This window comes from Pipistrellus hanaki, assembly GCF_964339955.1.
Source record: "Pipistrellus hanaki genome assembly, chromosome: 3".
Lineage (NCBI taxonomy): Eukaryota > Metazoa > Chordata > Mammalia > Chiroptera > Vespertilionidae > Pipistrellus > Pipistrellus hanaki.
Genome location: NC_140505.1, coordinates 188917068 through 188930370, shown reverse-complemented (window position 1 = coordinate 188930370; position 13303 = coordinate 188917068). Strand labels below are relative to the sequence as shown.

The 13303-nt window shown below is 73.4% G+C and overlaps 1 protein-coding gene and 1 long non-coding RNA gene across 2 annotated transcripts in view; both read left to right on the top strand.

Annotated features, from left to right (window-relative positions):
* LOC311619611 overlaps positions 1-13303 on the top strand; it is a 114007-nt gene that overhangs the window by 10630 nt on the left and 90074 nt on the right. The gene's annotated exons all lie outside the window — the stretch shown is intronic.
* CELSR1 (cadherin EGF LAG seven-pass G-type receptor 1) overlaps positions 8477-13303 on the top strand; it is a gene marked incomplete at both ends in the record, with an annotated part of 42008 nt that continues 37181 nt past the window's right edge. Inside the window, 4 exons of the mRNA XM_084878119.1 lie at positions 8477-8561; positions 9283-9505; positions 9623-9738; positions 9996-10084. Coding sequence (XP_084734245.1) covers positions 8477-8561; positions 9283-9505; positions 9623-9738; positions 9996-10084 — 513 coding nt within the window. The remainder of the gene's footprint in view (positions 8562-9282; positions 9506-9622; positions 9739-9995; positions 10085-13303) is intronic.

Below are 13303 nucleotides of genomic sequence, written 5' to 3'. Positions count from 1 at the left end.
TTTGAACCTGGAGGCTGGGCGGCTGCTCCTGCTGGTGATGGGGGTGATGGGGTGATGGGGGTGGTGGGGGGTGGTGGGGGTGGTGGGGGTGATGGGGGTGGTGGGGGTGGTGGGGGTGGTGGGGGTGGTGGGGGAGATGGGGGTGGTGGGGGTGGTGGGGGTGGTGGGGGGTGGTGGGGGGTGGTGGGGGTGGTGGGGGTGATGGGGGTGGTGGGGGTGGTGGGGGTGGTGGGGGAGATGGGGGGTGATGGGGGTGATGGGGGGTGAAGGGGTTGATGGGGTGATGGGGGTGATGGGGGGTGAAGGGGTTGATGGGGGGTGGTGGGGTGATGGGGGTGAAGGGGTTGATGGGGTGATGGGGGTGGTGGGGGGTGGTGGGGGTGGTGGGGGTTGTGGGGGTGATGGGGGGTGGTGGGGGTGATGGGGGGTGAAGGGGTTGATGGGGGGTGGTGGGGTGATGGGGGTGAAGGGGTTGATGGGGTGATGGGGGTGGTGGGGGGTGGTGGGGGGTGATGGGGGTGGTGGGGGTGATGGGGGGTGATGGGGGTGGTGGGGGTGGTGGGGGTGGTGGGGGGGGTGATGGGGGTGGTGGGGGGTGGTGGGGGTGATGGGGGTGGTGGGGGGTGGTGGGGGTGGTGGGGGGGTGGTGGGGGTGATGGGGGTGATGGGGGTGGTGGGGGGGGTATGGGGGGGTGATGGGGGGGATGGGGGGTGATGGGGGGTGACGGGGGGGTGATGGGGGTGCTAGCGTGCATCCGGCTGAGTCTGGGACGCGTTGCGGTGTGAGGGTTGGCACGGTTCCCCGACCGATAGCGAGGTGGGGCCCCTGAGCCTCGGGCCTCCTGGCAGCTGTCCTTCCGCCCGGGCTGCCTCTCCGCCCGCTGAGCCCGCCGAGCCCGCTGAGCCCAGAGCGGGTGTTTCGGGCTATTCCTGCCCCCCAGGCGGGGGAGGGGCAGGGTGGGGCAGCTCCGGGGCCGGGCGGTGGCCTGGGCAGGCCGGGCTGTGAGCACCGAGGCCGTGCACGCTCCCCAGGTGCGGGGTCGGCCCGGGAGCTGGCTCCTGTCCAAACAGCCACCGCAGATTCACGGAACTTCTCTCTTCCCTGCTGGGATGCATTTTCCATTTTTATTTTTAAAACGGGTGTGTCTGGGGTTCTGGGAATCTGCTCAAAGACAAGAATGAAGTCACCGTGAGAAGGCCCAGCCCAGGAGGAGCCCGCGGGGCGGTGCAGGGGGGGGTGGGCGGTGCGGGGGGGGGGGGGGCTGGGGGAGGGGCTGGGCGTTGCAGGGGGGGGCTGGGCGGTGCGGGGGGGGGCTGGGCGGTGCGGGGGGGTGGGGGGGAGCTGGGCGGTGCAGGGGGGGGCTGGGCGGTGCGGGGGGGGGGCTGGGCGGTGCGGGGGGGGCTGGGCGGTGCGGGGGGGGGCTGGGCGGTGCGGGGGGGGGCTGGGCGGTGCGGGGGGGGGGCTGGGCGGTGCGGGGGGGGGGCTGGGCGGTGCGGGGGGGGGGCTGGGCGGTGCAGGGGGGGGCTGGGCGGTGCGGGGGGGGGGCTGGGCGGTGCGGGGGGGGGTGGGCGGTGCGGGGGGGGCTGGGCGGTGCGGGGGGGGCTGGGCGGTGCGGGGGGGGGCTGGGCGGTGCGGGGGGGGGCTGGGCGGTGCGGGGGGGGCTGGGCGGTGCGGGGGGGGGCTGGGCGGTGCGGGGGGGGGCTGGGCGGTGCGGGGGGGGGCTGGGCGGTGCGGGGGGGTGGCTGGGCGGTGCGGGGGGGGCTGGGCGGTGCGGGGGGGGGCTGGGCGGTGCGGGGGGGGGCTGGGCGGTGCGGGGGGGGGCTGGGCGGTGCGGGGGGGGCTGGGCGGTGCGGGGGGGGGTGGGCGGTGCGGGGGGGTGGGGGGGAGCTGGGCAGTGCAGGGGGGGGCTGGGCGGTGCGGGGGGGGGCTGGGCGGTGCGGGGGGTGGGCTGGGCGGTGCGGGGGGGGGCTGGGCGGTGCGGGGGGGGGCTGGGCGGTGCGGGGGGGGGCTGGGCGGTGCGGGGGGGGCTGGGCGGTGCGGGGGGGGCTGGGCGGTGCGGGGGGGTGGGGGGGAGCTGGGCGGTGGAGGAGGCTCCGGGCAGGCCCCTCACCAGGAGGTGAGAAAGTCAAACCGTGGGAGAGGAGAGGTGTGAGGGCCTGGGAGGGGAGGGTGGGAGGGGAGAGGGGAAGGGGTGGGGCTCCGGGCTCGCGGTGAAGCCCGGAGCCCGGAGCGTGGCCTGGGCAGCCCTCTCGGGGACGCCTCTTCCAGGGCAGGACGCAGAGGCCTGCGAGGCCGGCGGAGCGGCTCGGACCCTCTGTCCCGGCTGTGGTGCGGGGGCGGGTGGAAGGGCGCTGAGGCCTCGGGGGGGTGAGAGGGCACGGGAGCCGCTCGCTGTCAGTGCTCAGCGGCTCCGGGCCCTGCGTGTCCCGTCCTCCCGCCGCCTCGCGCCCGCCCTGCTGGGGAGCCGGCCGGGAGCCGCTGGGCACTGCGGGCCGGTCTTCCCTCGGCGAGGACCCCGTCTAGGCTTCGCCCCCGGGAGAGGCCGGGCACCGGGGAGAGCCGGGCGCCGCGGGGAGAGGAGAGGCCGGGTGCCACGGCCGGGGGGGGGGGCCCGCTGCCGTCACGGGTGGGGGGGGGCCTGCGGTCACGGTTGGGGGGGCTGCGGTCACGGGCGGGGGGGCCTGGCGTCACGGGCGGGGGGGTCTGCACGGGCGGGGGGGCCTGGCGTCACGGTTGGGGGGGCTGCGGTCGCGGGCGGGGGGGCCTGACGTCACGGGCGGGGGGCAGGGGCTGCAGGGGTTTTCCTCCAGGGGAGCGTGGCTCCCGGCACGCTCTGGCCTCCAGGCAGGATGCTGGGACGTGGGAAGCCCACGCGTGTTCCCAGAAGAGATGGCGCTGACCCCTGGCAGCAGCACCTCCGAGGACGTGTTTCCGTGAACCAGCGTCTCTGGGCGCCGCACGACAGCTGTGGCCACGGTGCTCGATATGACGGTTTACCTGCGGCCGGTGACACTGAGGGCGACACACTAGCCCTGCGGGCTCCGTGCTGAGCGTCGACTGCGACCCAGGAGATCAGGGTTCAATCCCCGGTCAGGGCACAGGCCCGGCTGCAGGCTCCATCCCCAGAGGGGGGTGTGCAGGAGGCGGCTGTGCATGATCCTCTCTCATCACCGATGTTTCTATCTTTCCCTCCCTTCCTCTCTGAAGTCAAAAAAAAGGAAAAATAATAACAAACTCCCGTATCCCAGCTCGTTCCAGCTTCCTTGGACCTGCCGTGCTGAGATGGTGGTGGGGTGAGGGCGGTGGGGGTGGCGGTGGGGGTGGCGGTGGGGGGAGGGCGGTGGGGGGGGCGGTGGGGGGAGGGCGGTGGGGGGGGCGGTGGGGGGAGGGCGGTGGGGGGGGCGGTGGGGGGAGGGCGGTGGGGGGGGCGGTGGGGGGAGGGCGGTGGGGGGGGCGGTGGGGGAGGCGGGGGGGAGGGCGGTGGGGGGAGGGCGAGGGGGGAGGCGGTGGGGGGAGGGCGGGGGGAGGGAGGGAGGGCGGGGGGGAGGCGGGGGGGAGGGCGGTGGGGGGGGCGGTGGGGAGGGGGGGAGGGCGGTGGGGGGAGGCGGTGGGGGGGGCGGTGGGGGGAGGCGGGGGGGGAGGGTGGTGGGGGGGAGGGCGGGGGGAGGGAGGGAGGGCGGGGGGGAGGCGGGGGGGGCGGTGGGGGGAGGGCGGTGGGGGGAGGCGGGGGGGGAGGGTGGTGGGGGGGAGGGAGGGGGGAGGGAGGGAGGGGGGAGGGAGGGAGGGCGGGGGAGAGGCGGGGGGGGAGGGCGGTGGGGGGGTGGTGGGGGGGAGGCGGTGGGGGGGGCGGGGGAGGGAGGGAGGGCGGTGGGAGGGCGGTGGGGGGGGCGGTGGGGGGGGCGGTGGGGAGGGCGGTGGGGGGGAGGGCGGGGGGGGAGGCGGGGGGAGGGGGGGAGGGCGGTGGGGGGGGCGGGGGGAGGGGGGGAGGGCGGTGGGAGGGCGGTGGGGAGGGCGGTGGGGGGGGCGGGGGGAGGGGGGGAGGGCGGTGGGAGGGCGGTGGGGAGGGCGGTGGGGAGGGCGGTGGGGGGGAGGGCGGTGGGGGAGGCGGGGGGAGGGGGGGAGGGCGGTGGGGGGGCGGGGGGAGGGGGGAGGGCGGTGGGGGGGGCGGGGGGAGGGGGGGAGGGCGGTGGGGGGGGCGGGGGGAGGGGGGGAGGGCGGTGGGGGGGGCGGGGGGAGGGGGGAGGGCGGTGGGGGGGCGGGGGGAGGGGGGGAGGGCGGGGGGGAGGGCGGGGGGGGAGGCGGGGGGGGAGGGCGGTGGGGGTGGGTGAGGCGGTGGGGTGAGAGGGGGGAGGAGGAGGAGGGGTAGTGGGCGCCCATTACGTATCAGCGCGCCCCCCCCTCCCCCGCCCCCAGTGCCGCCTTAGACCTGCTCGCTCAGCATAACCACCCTGAGGGACTCCGTGGGGGTCAGGGTACAGTTCAGACAAAGTGGGGTGGGCAGAGCGTGGACTCTGCAGGAGTCCCGAAGGAAGGTTCTGGAACCAGAGGGGAGGCCGGCCTGGGCCGACGCGCTCACCTGGAGCCGGAGGCAGTCCTCGGCAGCCTGTCCGGAAAGGGCGTGCTCGGCTGCGGAATTCCTCGCCCGTTGCCTCAGCACATTCCCACCCTCGGCATCAAGCGCCCGCTTTGTGTCCCGCGAGCACGCTGCCCGCGAGTCACGGGCTTGGAATGGGGGTCCTGGCCGTGACCTCATCGCCCGGGCGCCGGCGGGGGCTGCTGGGTGCCGGGCGGCGGGGCGTGCCTCGGGCGCTCGCTGTGTGCTCCTCGCTGTGTCCGGGCCGGGCCCTGGCAGCCTGCCCGCCCCCGAGCCTGGGAGATGCCCGGACACTGCCCGCTGCGCGGCCCTGGGGCGGGCTGGGCTGGCACTCCGTAGAGGGCGGTTCTGAGCTCATCAGAGTCTGTCGGGGCACCGGGACCCGGGAGGCTGGTGGGCGAAGCCCCGGGTGCCAGGCCGGCCCGGGAGGGGGTCCCCGGCTGTCCTGGGGGGTGGTGACCCACTGAGCGGGGCCGGTGACCTGTGGGTCCCGACGGCCGGCTGACCGTGGGGCCGCGTGCAAAGTGGGCGCGTGTGGACGGCTGGCAGGAGGCGGAGGGCCAGGGCTGAGCCAGGGCGTGGCCGGGCAGCTTCCTGTCCAGCTCTCCCAGGGTCCCGGCGGCCGGTGGGTGTGGAAGGTGGGGGGAAGCTGGCGGGGGTGCAGGGCCCCTGAGGCGGGGTGCTGTGGTGGTGCCACAGAGCGGGTAACCCAGGGGCAGGGGGTGACCTGGGCTCTGGGGTGGCATGGGGGGGAGGGGAAGGGCAGTGGGTGGGCCCTCGGCTCTCCTGGCTTCCACCCTGGACGGGCGTGGCCCTCCCCCAGGCGGGGCCCCCGGGGAGCAGGCGTGGGGAGGGAGATCAGGTTTGAGGCCTGAGCCGCAGAGGAGACGAGGGGAGAGTGGTGGGTGAGGGGACGGGGGCCCAGGCCTGGCCCAGCGGACAGGGTGGGGCAGAGCCTCCCCGGGGCGGAGAGCCCAGAGCCCGGGGGACCCCGGATCCGGTGGGCAGCCCCCCCGCCCCCCCGCAGGCTCCGGTGCTGCTCGGCCTCCGGTCACGGAGTGTGCAGACGCCACCGTGTCCCTTGATTTACTTCCGTGACGAACACCGCGGGCTGCAGTGGTGGGTTGGGCGATGTCTCCCCAAATGTGTGTGCAGAACCCCAGACGTGACCTCTTCTGGAAGGAGGGTCTTCCCAGACGGGATTCATTCAGCCTCTCCGGACGGAATCATCCTGCAGTCCGGTGATCGGTGACCTCCGGGGCGGGGAGGGCGGGTCCGGATCGGTGTGGGGGCCCAGCCGTGGTGCAGCCACGAGCCAGGAGAGCTGGTGACCCCCCCCCCCCGGAGGGGCAGGAAGGACCGCCCTGGAGCCGGGCCTGCCCCCTCCTGGGCGCTGGGCTCTGGCTGCAGACGGAGAGGGAATTGGCTTCTGTGGCTTAGGGCCAATTCCCTCTGGGAACAGCGGCCAGCACACACCGCCGAGGCCAGAGATGCAGAGCAATGCCTTCGTGGCTGAAACGGGCCAGGTCCCGGAGTCACGTGATGCGTGCGCTGGCCTGAGGGGCAGGGTCTGCGGGCGCTGGGCCCTCGCACCGGGCAGTAGAGGCAGCGGGGGACCTGCCGGCGAGGGAGCAGGGCCCTGCGTGGCTGTGCCAGGATCCCCCCCCCCCCCCGCCGTCAGCCCCCTCCGGTCACAGGGCGGCCTGGGGAGCGAGGCCCCCCGCGGCCCGGGAACTGTGTTTGGAAGCAGAGCCGGTGGCCCCTCAGGTAAAGGACGTGGTGGAGGCCGCGGGAGCCGGCTCCGGGGTGGGTGAAGAGAGTGATTCCGGCCTCCCGGCCACGGCCACGGCCACGGCAGAGCCGGGAGCGCCCGGCGTGGGCTGCGCGGTCCCCCGGGAGCCCGGGGGAGGGTTCGGGCGGGGCGGGAAGGGCAGTGCTTTCTCCCTCTGTTTGCCGTCTCCGTCGGGGGAACACCCCGCCCGCCCTTTCTCGGTGGCTCGGTTATTCCAGAACCTGCCCTCGGCCCCGACGTGGGAGCAAACACTCCTGAGCGTCACGGTGCTGCACGGCCGCGAGCGCAGGGCTCGAGGTGCCAGGACAGGCGGCCCCAAGCTGGGCGTTCGGCGCTGATGCCGAGAACGTGAGGCCGTGGGCTCCCAGGGGGAGGCCGGAGCGCCGGCCGGGCGTGTGCGCAGGTGTGAGGGGGCGTGTGTGGGAGTGTTTGTGTGTGTACGAGCACACGTGTGAGACCGGGAGTGTGTGGGGAGTGTTTGCATGTGTACGAGCACACGTGTGAGACCGGGAGTGGGTGGAGGGTGAGTGCAGCTGGAGATGGAACACGTGTGAGACCGGGAGTGTGTGGGGAGTGTTTGCGTGTGTATGAGTACACGTGTGAGACCGGGAGTGGGTGGAGGGTGAGTGCAGGTGGAGATGGAACACGTGTGAGACCGGGAGTGTGTGGGGAGTGTTTGCGTGTGTATGAGTACACGTGTGAGACCGGGAGTGGGTGGAGGGTGAGTGCAGGTGGAGGTGGAACACGTGTGACCGTCAGAACCACGGGCACAGGAGCCGGGGCAGCTCACAGGCGTGGAGACGGGCTGCCAGGGAGATGGAGCCTCACGGGAACGCCTGCGCGCACACGCCTGTGGGACCCGGTGGTTGCCGTGCAGCGTGCCCGCGGGTTGGCCACGGTGTGGGTGAGGCGTGTGAGTGTGGGCATCTCGGGGGCAGAGCTGGGGAATGCCAACCTGGAAACGTGTCCTTTGGTTCAGCCCTTCAGGAATGTTCTGAGGGCGGCTTGCCTGGAGCTCACCAGGATGATGGTGAACAGTAATCTGTACGAATAAAAGGGTAATATGCTAATTAGACCGGGAGACCTTCCGGCCGTCCTTCCAGACGAAGCCACGTGGTGGGGCCGAGGCAGAGGTGGTTAGGAGCAATCAGGCCAGGAGAGGGGGCAGTTGGGGGCAAGCAGGATGGCAGGGGGGGCAGTAAGGAGTGATAAGGCTGGCATGGGGGGCAGTTGGGGTGAGCAGGCTGGCAGGGGGGGAAGTTGGGGGCAATCAGGCTGGCGGGGAGGGGGCAGTTAGGGGTGATCAGGCATGGAGGGTGGCGTAGTTGGGGGCGATCAGGCCGGCAGGCAGAGTGGTTAGGGGCGATCAGACAGCAGGCAGGTGAGCGGTTAGGAATCAGTGGTCCTAGATTGTGAAAGGGGTGTCTAACTGCCGGTGTGAGCCCCATCTGCTGCCTACACTGGCAGTTGGACATTCTCTGAGGGTCCTCTGAGGGTCCCGGAGTGGAGAGGGTGCAGGCTGGGCTGAGTCCCTCGTTTGCAATAAAAGAGAACTGTCAGCAGTGCGCCGCTGACTTCAGTGGGGTGGGCTCTCGGGGAGGACTGCGCGGCCATCGGAGAGAGGACGGCGGTGCTCACAGGAAGGCCTCTGGGCCCCAGCCTGAGCCAGGCGGGCAGGTGCTGGCTGCGCCCGGAGCACCCAGCGCGCCCCACGCTCCTGCGGGTGCAGAGCCCTCTCAGGCCCCGCGCGCGCACAGTGCTTCTGCTTGTTTTTTAACGTGTGGGTGGAATGCTTTGTTTTGAAAGGCACTCATTTAAAAATCACTGGCCAGGGTGTTAGCTGGTGAGTTTCCTGTTGTCGGAAGCTTCTGGCAGAGGGCAGGGTGGCCAGGGGCTGGCGATGGCCCCCGTGTGGGTGGGGCCGTCCGCCCGTCGGAGAGCAGAGCAGGGCCGCCTGGCATACGCTGCCAGCGGCCTGGGCGGCCAGCTCAGAGCCGTGGTGCCGGCTGTCCCCTCCCGTGGGCGAGCACTTGGACCCTCACAGCTGACCAGGTCCTGGGCGCTCTGGGTCCAGCAGGCCTGGGGCTGAGGCGGCATCTTGGGGAAGCTTCTGGAACCTCCTTCCCTGAGGGACCAGGCTCCAGGGAGGACTAGTCCCGCGGTGCCTGCCCTGGGTGGCGGGAGAAACAGACGTGATGGAGACGAATTGGGCCCGGCCAGTGTGGCTCAGGGGTTGAACATCGACCTATGAACCGGGAGGTCACAGTTCAGTTCCCCATCAGGCAGAGGCCTGGGTTGTGGGCTCGGTCCTCAGTGGGGGCCATGCAGGAGACAGCCGATCAGTGATTCTCATCATTGATGTTCCTCCCTCTCTCTCTCTCTCCCTCTCTCCCTCTCTCCCCTCCCCTCCCCTCCCCTCTTCTCTGAAACCAATACAAATACATTGGAAAGAGTTGGGATTCAGTAGGCGGCCCGGTGGCCCGATGGGCGGTGGGAGGGCCCAGGCCCATGTGATGCTGGCCGGCAGGCCCCGGCCGGCGAGGCCCTCCGGCGCCCCTGTTGCCGCGGGCATGCGTGGGGGAGGGGACAGGGCCCTCTGGGCGCTGGTCCTCTCGGCCGTTCTCTGGTGCTCAGGGCGGTCGATGCTGCGACGGTTCGTGCTCATCTCCCTGCGGCCGCGTGCGGGGCCTCAGCTCCCTCCACACCCGGGGTCACGGGAACCCCGGCCCCATCCTGACGCCCCGGCTGGGCCGTGTCTCCGGGCCCAGGGCTGGGCCGTGTCTCCGGGGCCCGGGGGGGCCGTGTCTCCGGGGCCCGGGGGGGCCGTGTCTTGGGGCCCGGGGGGGCCGTGTCTCCCTCCCGGCGGCCGTGTGACTGTCCGCCCGTCCGCCCCAGGCGAGCACTGCGAGGTGAACGCCCGCGCGGGCCGCTGCGCCCTCGGCGTGTGCAAGAACGGCGGCACCTGCGTGAACCTGCTCATCGGCGGCTTCCACTGCGTGTGCCCGCCCGGCGGCTTCGAGAGGCCCTACTGCGAGGTGCCCGCCCGCAGCTTCCCGCCCCGCTCCTTCGTCACCTTCCGCGGCCTGCGCCAGCGCTTCCACTTCAGCCTCTCGCTCGCGTGAGTGTGTCTCCCCTCCCCCCGCAGGACGTGGTCCCCTGCCCCCTGCCCCCGCGGGACGTGGTTCCCCCAGGACATGCCCCTCCCGCCCCCGGTGACCCGCCCCCTGGCCCGCAGGTTTGCCACGCGGGAGCCGGACGGGCTGCTGCTGTACAACGGCCGCTTCAACGAGAAGCACGACTTCCTGGCGCTGGAGGTGGTGGGCGAGCAGGTGCAGCTCACCTTCTCGGCAGGTAGGCCGGGAGCCGGCCGCTCCGTCTGTCCGTCCGTCCGCCGTGAGCCAGGCCCGCGGCCGCGGCGGCGTTATTTCTGTGGGAACTCCGGAGAGGGACTCCAAACGGGCTCCCTGCGGGGTGGCGTGTGGGCGGGAGGCAGGCACAAGCTGAGACCCTGCGTCCTGGTCGTCAGGACAGATCCTGGCTCCAGACCCTCGGGGGGCTTCAGCCTCCGGGGCCGCTGACTGTTTTTCTCTCTCCCCCACCTCCCCCAGGTGAGACCACGACCACAGTGGCCCCGCAGGTGCCGGGGGGCGTGAGTGACGGGCAGTGGCACGTGGTGCAGGTGCAGTATTACAACAAGGTAGGCGGCCACGTGTTCCCGCCGGCCCCACGCCCTTCCCGCCCGTCCGGGACACGTGTGCCCTGAGATTGCACAAAGTGTGCCGGCTGAGACGGTCCTTGGGAAAGGAGCCTGTGCTGAGGGCCATGTGACTGCACCAAGCCCGGTGCTGGGTGAGACCCCCCCAGGGAGCTCCACGCGGGGGGAGATGGGGGGGGACACGGGGAGCAGCGATCGCCACGCAGGGAAGGGCTTAGAACGGCTTCACTCCCAGCTGCCGCCTGGCCCGCCCGCCGCTCCTGGCGGGGCCGTGCTGGCGCTGAGCCGGCACCGATGCCCGCTGGCCACGGTCACCGGAGCGTGGGGCCTCCGGGAGAGCTGGGTGGGGCGGCGTTTCTGGCTGTTTTATCTTGTGGGTTCCTGGCCGGCGAGGAAACGCGCTGCTGGTTTTCACGTCGAGATGCCCAGCCGGTCCCCACGGCTGTGGCTCTGCCTGCCGGTGCCCTCCCTCCCCGTGGACACGGGCCACCCCCACCCCCAGGCGTCCCGGCTGGCTGAGCCGGCTGGTGGCGAGGGCCTGGCTCTGAGCAGCAGACGTGGACGGGGGGGGGGGGGGGGTTGTTCCTTCACGGCCACTGCTCTCAGGCGTGTGACCCGCCCGTGACTGCCCCCCCCACGGGCCTGAGGTCCTCGCCGTCCCCGCCCAGCCGGTCACCGTGCCCTCTGCCCCCCCCCCCCGGCTGCCCTCCACCCCGTCGTGCGGGGTCGCTTCCCAGGCTCCCACGGTGCCCAGTTCCCTCCGATGTCCCCGCCCGGGGGCGGGAGCTGCCCGGAGCCCGCAGGGCGGGCCGGCGGCTCTGGCCGCAGTGGGCCTGGGCCTCACTCCCGCGGGGGCGGGGAAGCTGGGTGCCCGTCTGAGGAGAGGGGGGGAGGCCCCGGCGCCTGGGAGGGCCTGGCTCCCGCAGCCCCGTGGGGGGACCGGGCAGTGATCACCCACAGGGAAGGGCTGGGAAGGCCGTGCTGTTCCAGGGTGAATGTGCTGGGGGGGGGGGAGGGGTGTGCTCCCGGGGAGGATGGGTGAGCGTGCCGGCGGGGGCAGGCCGTGGGGCGGGCCAGCGACCCTCAGGCCGTGCGGTGTCGGGGAAGCAGGGAGCTGTGGCCATCGCCCTCCCGTTTGGGGAGCCCGTGTCCGGCGGCTGCAGCTTCGGCTACAGGAGCCGCACGGGCGCGTGCTGGAAGCCTCCGCGATGGCTGCAGCCGCGGCGTCCCGTGAGCAGGGCCAGCGCGGGCCGGCGCCCTTCGCCCGTCACTGCACCTGGCCCGCGGCCCGGACCCCCCCCGGGGCACACGGAGCCCGGAACGTCCGGGGGAGGGGGCACCGCCGCCCGCGGACAGGCAGGTGGCGGATCCCGATCCCGCCAGCCCCACCCCCCTCCCCGCCCCCCACCCCGCCTGTCAGCACAGAGCTCACCCCCCACGCCGGCCGTTTCCTGTCGCCCAGGCCCATGGAGGAAACCGGGCCACTCGCTCCGTGTGCTGCGGCCTCCGGCACGCCAAGCCCCACACACAGCCCCACACTCAGCCCCACACACAGCCCCACACACAGCCCCACACTCAGCCCCACACACAGCCCCACACACAGCCCCACACACAGCCCCACACACAGCCCCACACACAGCCCCACACTCAGCCCCACACACAGCCCCACACTCAGCCCCACACACAGCCCCACACACAGCCCCACACACAGCCCCACACTCAGCCCCACACACAGCCCCACACACAGCCCCACACTCAGCCCCACACACAGCCCCGCACACAGCCCCACACTCAGCCCCACACACAGCCCCACACACAGCCCCACACACAGCCCCACACACAGCCCCACACACAGCCCCACACTCAGCCCCACACACAGCCCCACACACAGCCCCACACACAGCCCCACACACAGCCCCACACTCAACCCCACACCGCAGCCCCACACGCAGCCCCACACTCAGCCCCACACACAGCCCCACATGCAGCGCTCAGATCGGGGCCTCTGCCTCTGGCCGTGGCTCCTGGGCCTCCCGTCCCCGCTCTCCCAGGCGTGTCCAGCGCCCTGGTGGGCGGGGGGGCTTGGGGGCGCACTGGGGGGCAGGGGCACCGCCGGCTGGAGCCAGAGCCGCCGGGAAGGTTCGCTAGGGGCAGCCGCCCTGCACTCGGGGCCTGCACCGGCTCTGGCCCCGCGGTCACCGGCGGCTGTGGCCCCCGCGGTCACCCGGCGGCTGTGGCCCCCGCGGTCACCCGGCGGCTCTGGCCCCGCGGTCACCCGGCGGCTGTGGCCCCGCGGTCACCCGGCGGCTCTGCCCCGCGGTCACCCGGCGGCCGTGCCCCCGCGGTCACCCGGCGGCCGTGGCCCCGCGGTCACCCGGCGGCTGTGGCCCCCGCGGTCACCCGGCGGCTCTGGCCCCGCGGTCACCCGGCGGCTGTGGCCCCGCGGTCACCCGGCGGCTCTGGCCCCGCGGTCACCCGGCGGCTCTGGCCCCGCGGTCACCCGGCGGCCGTGCCCCCGCGGTCACCCGGCGGCTGTGGCCCCGCGGTCACCCGGCGGCTCTGCCCCGCGGTCACCCGGCGGCTGTGGCCCCGCGGTCACCCGGCGGCTCTGGCCCCCCAGTCACCCGGCGGCTCTGCCCCCCCAGTCCCCCGGCGGCTCTGGCCCCGCGGTCACCCGGCGGCCGTGGCAGGTGGGGGGGACCCTCCCCGAGCAGCAGCGGTGCCCTCCACGCCCACCTCGCTGGCTGCTTTTTATTGATGTCAGAGAGGAAGGGAGAGGGAGAGAAACATGGACGATGAGAAAGCACCATGGACCGGCTGCCTCCTGCACGCTCCCCCTGGGGATCCAGCCCGCAGCCTGGCAGGAGCCCGATGGGAATCACGCCCTGACCGCCTGGCCAGAGTCCGACGCCCAGCCCCGGAGCCGCGTCGGAATAATTGGCCCCGACAGCCCGCGGCACCCACAGGCCAGTGCTGCTCCGGGCGCCCTCCCTGAACCCCGCTTCTCCGAGACGGGGTTCACTTCAGCGCACCCGGGGTGGGAATTGTCTGGGGCCCCTGGACCCCGGTTTGTCCTGGGAGCCTGTCTGGGCTCTTTTCTCAATCAGGGTCCCCACAGGGAACCCTAAACAGGAGTGCCCAGGAGGGCTGATGACCAGGGGAGTCGTGGGGCCTGGCCTATGACCCCCTTAGTCCCGGGCC